The 11,118-nt window shown below is 43.9% G+C and overlaps 1 protein-coding gene across 5 annotated transcripts in view; it reads right to left on the bottom strand.

The window, feature by feature from the left end:
• The window catches only part of Nr2c2 (nuclear receptor subfamily 2 group C member 2), a 64,885-nt gene extending 53,773 nt beyond the window's left edge, over nucleotides 1-11,112 (bottom strand). For 2 of the 5 annotated variants that reach the window (XM_013352977.2, XM_026788176.1), the window contains exons 1-2: nucleotides 10,982-11,112; nucleotides 1,172-1,255 (exon numbers count right to left, since the gene is read on the bottom strand). Coding sequence is in view for 1 of the 5 variants with exons in the window: in XM_026788176.1 (XP_026643977.1) it covers nucleotides 1,172-1,231 (60 nt within the window). In the remaining 4 variants the exon portion in view is untranslated. Of the gene's footprint in view, nucleotides 1-1,171; nucleotides 1,256-9,912; nucleotides 10,304-10,981 lie in introns of those variants that run through there. The other 3 variants (XM_005364896.2, XM_005364897.2, XM_005364898.2) reach the window with 3 other exon arrangements.
• Nucleotides 11,113-11,118: the final 6 nt, after the last annotated feature.

Below are 11,118 nucleotides of genomic sequence, written 5' to 3'. Positions count from 1 at the left end.
AAAAAATATATATATATATATATATATATATATTTCTAGAGGCCAGAGAAATAGCTCAGTGGTTAAAAGCACTGGCTGCTCTTCCAGTAAACTGGGGTTCAATTCCTAACACCCACATGGTAGCTCACAACCATCTTTACTCTAGTTCCCAGGGATCCAATACCCTCTTCTGACCTCTGCAGGTACTATACACACATGGTACACAAACATACATTCAAGCAAAACACACATAGACTCATTCAAACATGTCTTTTCTTTGAATGTCCATTCTTTGGTACATTTGTCTTTGCTTCAGAAATGTAATTCAAAAATGCAAATCTTTGGTTTTTTTGTTTTCAAAGGGTATATGGTTGGTTGTAATATAAAACAGGGAGGTATACAAAAGTACAAAGACCTAGATCAGAGTCTCTTTCTGCTACAATAAGCTCTTGGCCAATAACATGTTTTTGAGGCTTGGTTTCTCATCTATAAAATGTAAATAGTAACAGTACCAACTTCAAAAGGTTATTTAGAGTTACCCTTGCATAGATCCTGGTTTACTGAGTATTCAAGTATGCTATAAGTGACAACAGAGCAATGACACTTTTCAAGGACTGACCTTGCCTACACCTTTTACACCTCCTGTTGCCCACAGATACCGAGGTGTATCAGTCCTCAACTTTTTGTCTAAGTTTCACCTCATGTTAACTTGCCTAGAATCTGCCACAAAATTCCTCACTCCACTTACCTAAGTCTGATAAATGTTGGTCATTGGAGAGCCATCTAGTGTTATACTTACTGGTACTTCTTATCTGGGTCTGGTGAGTACCCTCATATTTCAGTACTACAGACAGTAGCAATTGGTTAAATAACCTGGTCTATCATTGCACAGTAACAAGTATATAAGAAACTAAGACACAATAGTGCATAATAAGAACCAGATTCTGTTGACTTGGGGCTGAGGTAAATTTTCAAGTTGCCTCATTGTACATAGCCACCCTGCCCATGCAGAAAAATCTTATCAACATCTATCTGCTCTTGCCATTTTATTTTTATTTAGTGTCAGCATCCTTCTTTGGATATGAATTATATGCTGACTTTGTCGGTACTATTTTGAAAACCACAGAGCACACTGATTTCTACCCTTTCAAAAGCAAGGGTGCCAGCTATTGTGCTAGCCCCTGTCACTCACCTCAGCCACCTGCTGGGTCCCCACTCTGTGCTGAACCAGCCCCTCCATATTTGTAGCCATGGTGAAGCAAGATCATTAGAGAACCTGTTTGGAAAGATGCAGCAACTTCTATCAGGTGTGGAAAACCAGGCTACTTGAAACTTATCACTCATCAAAATCCATCTTTGATACTGTCTTACAAGGACTATGCCTTCTGCAGGAGACAAAGCCAACAGGGTAAGCGTATCTGGATATGCCATAAAATCAGTGTACCAAAATTTGTAAAAACATTTCAATTAGGAAATTTCTCTTGGCAGATATAAATATGGAGAAACGAGGGACTTTACCTATCAGATCTTCTTGGTTTTGACTGCTGGGTTTACCTCTCAGAGGTGGGTACTACACATATCTTTTTGGATAGCTCTTGGTCACAGCACACTGAGTAAAAAGGTGGCTATTTGAGAAAAGTGTGAGGTCAATTTTAGATAACTAGCTTGTTAGAGTGTTATCAACTAAACCTTTAATTGGCAATTCAAGAAGCAAAACCATGCCCAGCTTACACATTTTATTTACAGGCTGAAAGACAAATGATAATCACCAAAGAGAGACAAAGATTATGTTAACAAGAACAAAGTGCCCATCAACTTATTAATATATATTTGAAACAGGTTCTCACTGTGTAATTCTGGCTGGCCTGGAACTCTCTGTAGACCAGGCTAGCCTTGAACTCAAAGAGATCCACACCTGCCTCTGCCTCCCGAGTGCTGGGATTAAAAGAGTACACCACTACACCTGGCTACATATGAGTTATTATAAGGGGGCTGGAGAGATGGCTCAGTGGTTCCTGCTCTTCCAAAGATCCTGAGTTCAATTCCCAGCAACCACATGGTGGCTCACAACCATCTGTAATGAGTACACACAAACAGAATATTGTATACATAACAAATAAATATTTTTTAAAAAGTTATTATAAATAATTAAGTTCCTAATTTTCCACTAATAGAAAAAGTATATTTGATGCCATCATTCACAAAACTTGAGGAAGATCATCTAAAGATCAAAAAGCCTGCTAGCCTCCTAGGTCAGAGTCACTTAAACACAGTCACTGCTGATCAAATAGAATCTTCATCTGTTCTGGTCACAAACTAGACAGCTCCCTGAATATCCCCTAAACACACTTTTCAATAAATTCAGAACCACAGAGAAGCCAGGTTTATTTGGGACAATTCATTATCATCTAGGTAGGTCCCAGGTTGAACAAGAAAACAAGCTCTAGCAGAATTATATTAGAGATTTGCACATAAAAACCATAAGTGTTACTGCACAATATATCTGCTTTTAATATACACAGATGTACACAGTGCAAAATATGGAGCACCAATTTTCAATTAGAGGACATCTCCCTTCCAAAAATGACAAGCTTCAAAGAACTGTGGTAGTTTGAAAACTTGTAGTCACTAACTTCATAACTGAAATCTAGAAACAACAAAACACCAAAACTAAAATCTATTATTACAGACCGGCTTTTAGGACCTAGGAGACCTCAAGGTGTGGTTCAGCAATAGAGAGCCTACTTAGCACACACAAGGCCTTGGGTTTGATCCCAATCACCAAAAAGAGAAACAGCTTTTAAGGAACACGCCTTCTTGGCTTGTGGAGGTAAGCTTAGCAAGACCAATGGTAACCAACAGCTGTTGTTGTATTAATACGCACTGTGGACAGAACACAGCTAGTTCTGGTGATAGAGAAACATAAAGATTGCTAGCTAATCTCAGACTGTACCCAGAGCTATGCTGAAAGAAAAAAACCCAACTAATTGTCAGAAAAGTTATAAAGACACAGCACTGCAAGTAAAAACATGTGAAGTTCCAACTAGTACCAACAACCCTTATTAAGTAATTGCTATGACCAGACAATGAGCTGAAGATTGAGAATTAACAAAATAAGGGAGTCCTTGTCCTTGATGAATCTGATACAATTTAAAGGCTATGGTTAGTGTCCCAATAAAGAAGTAACTCCTTCTGCTGGAGGAACTAACATCAAGATCTTAAAAGACGGATAACTCAGAGGCCTCAGTGAGTAAAAGCGGCCTTGCCCTCAAGCCTGACAGCCTGAGTTAGATTCCCAGGATCTACATGGTAAAAGGAAAGAATCGACTCCCTCAAGTTGTCCTCTAGGTGCCTGCTCTCCTTCTCTGCACAAATACAAAATTAAAAATCTTAAAGACATATTTAAGCTAGGATTTGGAAAATAGAAATTTATCAAAGGAAGGGAGAGTGGAGAATATTCTAAGCAGACAGTTTTGTTCTTAAGAAACTAGAAGGTCTGACATAGAATAGGGTATCTGAGGGACAGCAAACAATATGCCAAAAACTATGTGAGAGGTCAGAGGCTGACACTGTGGATGCTGAAGAAACCACCAATAGTTTTAACATGAGCATATCTGACCCTCAACAAAAGAAATTCTTTTATGATAGCAGGGTAGAGGTGACATAAAAAGGAATATTACAGACAGGGGCCAGTGAGGAATCCACGACAGTGAAGGCAGATCCTTAAATTTAATTTAAACCAATGAGTTTATCCAGGACAACACATGATTGACAGCAGGGCACAATAAGTAAAAACTGGTGCAGACCACAGGGTAACAAGAACACAAACTCTTCCAGACTCACAAAAGACTGACAGCTGATGAAACCCTGTCTTCAGTAAAGCAGGCTTACTGATCCTAACACAGCAAACCAGGCTCTCGATGGAGAACACCTGGTCTCTCTTAGCGGCCAGGAAGTGCAGCTATACCACTCAGAAACACAAAAACTGCCTTCGGTAACAGGAGTCTAGGATCCTATCTTTCCTTCCATGAACAAGTGATTCAGATCACTCATGTTTATGCACTACATGCCTGATGCAGAACTTCACAACAGTCAAAGTGCCTACTGTCCTGAGCAAGTCTCCCCTGGTTCTGAAGCTCAGACACTAAGCTAACCTAATACTGACCACATCAGTTTTTCAAGACTAGGTAAAATGTTTATATTGGGCCTAGAACTCTCAGTATGTTGCAGCTACTTACTGTCTGTTTGAAGGTGCTACTTTTACCTTCTCAAAAAGAAAAAAAAAACTGACAGCAGAAACTAAAGCTGTGAAACATACCTTAAGATCTACCTGAGATTGAACTATAAGTACATTATACAGAAGTCAAGAGGCAACTGTAATTCACACTGTTAAACTGCAAGTTGGGCAAAATGAAAGGGCTGAATTAGGGTATAATCTCAAATAATTAAAAACAAATCGGGGGGGGGGCTGGCGAGATGGCTCAGCGGTTAAGAGCATTGCCTGCTCTTCCAAAGGTCCTGAGTTTAATTCCCAGCAACCACATGGTGGCTCACAACCATCTGTAATGAGCTGGTGCCCTCTTCTAGCCTGCAGGCATATATGCAGACAGAATATTGTATACTTAATAAATAAATATTAAAAAAAAACAAATCAGGGCCAGGCATAGTGTGCATGCCTTTGAACCCAGTACCCAGGAGACAGAGGCAGGTAGATCTCTAAGTCTGAAGCTAGCTTGATCTACATACATACTGACTTCAAGGTCAGCAAGCATAAGGTTGTAAGACCCTAACTAAAAAAATATCTAATGAACACCTAAAAGACACAAAATGGGGGGGGGGGGGAGCTGAAGAGATGGCTCAGCTGTTAAGAGCGCTGGCTGTAAACCAGAAATAGTAACCAATCTCGTTCATTCACAGGCTAGAACATTTAATAACGAATATAAACAACTACCAATTCCTAAATGTGACACAGTTCATTACTGCCATTAGGAATTTATGATCCAGCTCTACCACAATTTCTTAGGAATTCAAACATACTTTTAATATTTTAGCTACACAGTATCTACACTGAGCAGAAACTGTAAAGATAAAAAGTAAAACAGAGCTTTAACTTTTAAATAAAAATTTTACTGAACTACAACATACAAATACAGAAGTGTTCAAGCTGTAAACATTGTGATGGCAGTCTACTAACAGAACACATGAGCACACCAGAAAACAAAAGTACCAGCAGCCTGAAGTCTCTGATGCACCTCCCCTGCCTGTTGTCACTAACTTTTCCTTTGTTCTCCTCATATCTATTATCAAGGAAGATTTTTGCTTGCTTTTGAACTATATGTAATATACTTTAGGTCTGACTTCTCTTGTTCATCACTGTTTTGTGAAAACCATGAGCATTCAGTCCATTTTCTTTACTGACTAGGAATCTAACATATGACTATACCACAAGCCACTCATTTACAGCTTTTGAGTTTTCAGCTTGTTTCTAGTCTGGAGCTCTTATGAGCAGTGTTTACTCATGCCTTATGGTAACTGAGATCTTGTCCTAGCTTGTCTCTAACTCTATTATCCTCTTGTCTCTGCTGAAATCAATGGTGTAAGCTACCATGCCCATCAGACCTTACCTTTTATTTGTGGTACTAGAGACTGTATGCTCAGGTCTTCATACGTGCTAAATGTGGGGGCCAGCCATGATAAGCTAAGTATGGACAGGTCACCCAAAGGAAATTCTTTATTTCCAACCATTATTACCTGGTAGAGTAGAACTCGGTCCTCAATAAATTTAATAAGAGGTCTGAGACTCTGTAGTTTACCCTGAAGCAATACCTGCTAGCAGGAAAGAACCATAAGCTAAGATAACCCGACCCCCACCCAAGAGCAGACCATTCAAAGGAAATGCCTGGCATTCCAAGCTCTGTAGATAGAGACACCTGCCAGCACACATTCACCAGGACACCCTAGACAAATGTCAGCCAATCAGGGGTCCTGAACCTCGGAGACCCCTCACCCCCACCTTTACTACTATAAAAACCCAATTCTAATTGAGCTCGGGGGCTCTCCGGTTATTCTAATACATTGGACATGCAGAGAGACCAAGTTTGCAAATTTGATTAAAATAAAGGTTCTTTCCTTGTTGACCTTCAGGGGACTTAGGCATAACACTAAGAACAAATTCTACCACTGACATTCACTCCCAAGCTCTTTTATTTATTTTCATTTACTTCTGGCCTTCGGGTGTATGTGCAGGCAAGACATTGTATACATAATTCTTTAAAAAAAAAAAAATCCTATACTGCCAGGCGGTGGTGGCACATACATGCCTTTAATCTCAGCACTTGGAAGGCAGGGGCAGGCGGGTCTCTGAGTTTGAGGCCAGCCTGGTCTGCTGAGCGAGTTCCAGGACTCCTTCCACAGCTACTGAGAAACCTGTCTCAGAAAAAAAAAAAAAAATCCTATCGTGTGTAACAGGAATATGAATTTCAGATGATGATCACACACAGAAGAAAACAGTCAGCCGGGATATAATGACACACGCCTTTGATCACAGCACTGGAGAGGCAGAGGCAAGTAGATCTGAGAGTTTCAGACCAGCCCAGAGTCTCTAAATAAAAAACCCTGTCTCTAAATAAATAAATAGGAAATCAGTGATAAAGCAAGACACTAAAATGGAAGGAATTTATATCAGATACGAGGCTGGTTTCAGTGAGCTTCAACACCAATTCCCACTCTGTTTTCCCAGGGTTGCAGGCCTGGAAATCAATTATATGGCCCAGACTGACTCCAGTCCCCTCATTCACTTCTCACTCCTTCACAGATGGTCCCTGCTGGTATTTACTGAAACCATATTGGTCTTCACTCTCATGCTTAAAACAACCTCTGGAGCAAATGGCACATAGGACTACTCCAAGACAAATACCCAAAGATAATTCTCATATGTGGAGCCACTCAAACAAGACACAGGCCAGCTCCTCACCACGGGCTCACCTTCCTTGTCTGCCTTCACGGGGCAACTCTTCACCCAACTCTCTCCCATCTTAGTGCTGGCTCCCTTTCTCCCACTGTACAAATATATAAACCTCAAAAAGGCTACTTATCAAGTTTCTGGATGCCACAGCCCAAACTCCTTCTATCACATCAGGTCACTTGGCTCCTTGAAGACAACATTAAAAATTTCCCCACACAAGACCTGCCTATAGTCCCAGCAGCTCAGGAGGATCACTAAGGGCCAAGGTATAACAACGATCTCAAAACAACAGAATTAAACAAACAAAAAAAAAACCCCTCAAAATTCCTAGAATTACTCTTCTAAAGTGAAGAAACTATAGACATAGATCCTACCACAAACTTCAGTACAAAGCTCTCATTATGCAGCCCTAGCTGGCCTGGAACTATGTAGAACACGCTAGCCTAGAATTCAGAGATACACCTGCCTCTGCCTTTTTTTTTTTTTTTTTGGTGCCGTGACTCGGCTGCCTCTGCCTTTTATGTGTGGGAATCAGTCCTGGGACACCACCACACCTGGCTGGGTCTCTTCTTTAAGGTATGAATGACTACAGGCTGACAAGGTGTTAGATACCAAGTAAATGGGGGAAAATGGCAGCTTCATATTAGGTAGCTGTGTCTCCTATTAAAATGTCCCTTAGTGGTTAAACTTCAAATGGGCTGTTCTTGCTATATCAGAAACTAAGACCTTTCTCACACGTGTACATAAAGCAAGTGTCTGCATCCTCAAAAGATCTGATATTACAGTATCAACTGCATTGTGATTTTGACATCTCCAGCTTTTGGAAACAGAAAGTCCAAAAGGAAAAGTCACCATGCTTTGGGAGGGGAAAAAGAGGTCACCTTACTCCATGAATATTCTATCACCCCATAAATATTCAGGAAAAGCTTAAAATTTACAATGCAGAATGAACTGGGCTGCAAGTCACTTTGGGACAGCCTACCACAATCTTTTTTTGGTAGTGTTTGCTTAGCTTAACTTAAACCGTTTCTTGAAACATCCAAAAGAATTAAAACTGTGGCTGCTAATATTATTTAAAAAGACACTGTTGTTTTATTTCAAATATTTGTACTTGGGGGGGGGGCATAGGATCTTATATAGCCCAGGCTAGCCTCAAACTCTTTGTGTAGCCAAGGATGCGACTGAACTTCTGATTCTGCCTGCACCTTCCCAATGCTGGGGTTACAGATATACACCACAACAGGTTTATACAGTGTTAGGAATGGAATTTGAGGCTTCTTGCATGCTAGCTAGCCCTTCCTATTATATTATATACAAATATTTTAGTTATCAATTATCAAATTTTCCAATGGAAGCCTGACATAGTTTGTAAAATTTGCTTTTCACTTTGGTAAACAATTAAAATGGGGTTTCCAATAACTTCATGTCATCAATCAATTTTATCTCTGGGAAAAATAAAAATGTAAAAAGAATGTCTACTGAAGTCCAATTCAAATTCCCTGCAAAGTAAATCAGACATTTTATTGTTGTTTGTGCTATCCCAGCTGCCAAATAACCATTCCTAAAAAAGCACCAATTAAACATGCAGCACTTAGCTATCAGCAGTATCATCAATTTACAATTTACTCGCCAAAAAGTGTCAGGCATTAAGTACTAGATGCATAATGATTTGCAAAATAATTCTGTCTGCCTAAAGCTATTACTGTACTTGTGATGCTAGACATTAATCAAGCAATCACATAAGGGAGTAATTGCAAAGTGAGATAAAAGCTATGAAGGAAAAGAACACAATATAAAGAATCTGTCCTAGAACGGCATTGGGAACCAAGAAGGATGTCCCCAGAAAGGCATACTCTGGCGTAGATCTGCATGACTAGGGCTGGGGAAGGAATACGAGGGGCAGGCATTTGATATCAGGGTGAAAGGCCTGGAGAAGACAGACGGTAAGCCACCTCATCAAAGAAGATAGTGGGCTAGTGTGTCAAGAGCACAGAGAACTATGCGGCCCCAGGCTAAGAAAACCACGACAAGCATCAGTAGGGCTTCTATCACTACTGTAACTTGCAAATTATAAAGCACGCCATATTTTTGTTATTACTACTGGGTCCAAAGTTTCCTAAAAAACTTTTGTATTGGACACTAAACAACTATCGGAAAACAGGAGTCAAAGCCCAGTGCTTCAATCCAGTGCTTTTGCTCCTTCCTACACATGCCAATTGTCCTGAACGGATAACTACTCTTTCATAATGTTTTATATTCAGTACATGCTATACACCAGGCACTATAAACTATTTACATAAACTCATTTAGCCCTCAATTCTGGAGGGAGGGTTCTATTATTGTACAGATGAGAATACTGAGGCTCAAACAGTTAAGTAACTTGCCCCAAATCATACTGCTTAGTAAACTGAGCTATTAATCACTATGGTTAACGTCTACTTTGTGTGCATCCAGAGTTGGAAAGAAAAGAATTCACGTGTATGGGCTAAGGGGAACATAGTTTGGGATTCATGGCTCAGTCATCTTGGTACTCCGGCCTAGCGCTAGAGCATTAGTGGAGTTCAGCAGATACCTGACAGCTTCAAAGGGGCATAAAAAGCTGACAAAGGCTTTAAATCTGGAAGTGGTTTTTCTGAGGCTCTCCCTCCAAGCCAGCCAGGCGTTCACGTCCGAAGCCTTCCCTTCCCATGTTCAAGCCCGCTCTTTGGAACCCTGCTCTTTTCCTGAACTCGATTCCCAGAGAAGGCCGCCTTCCCGGTCCTCCAAGCTAAACTAATGCTCCTTCAGCACATTATCCAGTTTCTCCCGTGGAACTGACTACCCTCTGAGCCTTTGCAACCTCCCCTCCCCCGCCAGCATCCAACCCTCTAGGAGAGAATGGCTCCGTGACCAGCTGAAAATCCGGATGGATCCCCAGCGCCAAAAACTAAGTGCGTCTGTGTTGAAGGAACGAAGGGGAAGAGAATCACCTCAAGTTTTCCACTCCGATCGGTTCCATATCGTATTTTTTCCACAACACCATTTTAGAGCTAGGGATGTTACTCAATGGTAGAGCCGGCCCCAGCACCACAATAAAAAGAAAAAAACAGCTAACACCACCATTTGCAAATGACTTTGCGGCTCGAAGAGGAGCCTGGACTCCATTTTCTGAGAACAGGCCATCAAACAATGCTGAGGAGAGAGGCGCGGCTTGGCAAAAGCGCCTGGAGTCCCGATTTCTCTGACTGAAACCGAGCCCGCGAGAGGGACTCCGTGCAGAAGCGGGAGGCCAGCGCGAACCCTGAAGAGCCTCCGCGTGCCGACGAGTCTTCCCTCCGGGCCGCGCCATAGGTTCAAAAGGCGTCAGCGGCTCCCCGGCCCGAGCCCCCACCGCCTTCCCCCGCGAGGCTGGCCCGCCCGCACGCCCCTCACCGGCGGCCCCCGGGGACCTCCCTCTCCCGCGCGGACCAACCAGCACAGCCCCGGGGCGGCGCCGCGGGCCGCGACCCTCCCGTCGGGGGGCGATTGGCCAGCCCGGCCGTCACTCAGGAGGTCGTGCCCTGCCCACGCCTCCCTCCCTTGCACTCCACCCTCCCAGTCGGGAAAAAAACGGCGGTTGGGCCAGGGTGGCAGCCAACGGCAGGCGGGGAGCGCCGGGGTGAGGAGCGGGGAAGCACAGGAAGAAGGCGGCAGGGCAGGCTAGGCGCGCGCGCCGAGGGGAACCCGGCCGGCCGGCGCCGCGGGGACAAGATGGCGGCGCTGGCAGAGGGCCAGACGTGAGGCGGGGCCGCGGACATTTCCCCCCCTCCGCCCCCGCGGCGCGCGGCCGGCCCGGTCAGGCCAGCGGCTCGCAGGGCTCGGCTGCGGGCGGGGAGGGGAGTGAAAGAGAGGGGAGGGGAGGGCGCGGCCCGGCCCACTATGCAAAGCGCCCGCCGCCGCCGCCGCCGCTACCGCCCCGTGGCAAAGGTAAAAGGCCGCGTTCGGCCTCCGCGGCCTCCATGGCGGCGCAGGCCCGGCCGTCCTCCGCGCCGCGGCCCTGCCCCGCGGGCTTGTTCTTACCTCAGGCTCTGGCGCCACAACAGTCGCGGAGCAGGTCCCGTGTCTGCGGCGGGCGCCCCCGGCACGGAGGGCAAGACGCGGAGCCGGGCGGGCGCCGGAGGGCAGGAGCCTGTTGGGGCTCGGGCGGCCGGGACGCC

Source organism: Microtus ochrogaster, unplaced genomic scaffold (genome assembly GCF_000317375.1).
Source record: "Microtus ochrogaster isolate Prairie Vole_2 unplaced genomic scaffold, MicOch1.0 UNK1, whole genome shotgun sequence".
In the NCBI taxonomy this organism is placed as follows: Eukaryota; Metazoa; Chordata; class Mammalia; order Rodentia; family Cricetidae; genus Microtus; species Microtus ochrogaster.
Note: the sequence above shows the minus strand (reverse complement) of the source record. Positions and strands in the feature narration are given on the sequence as shown.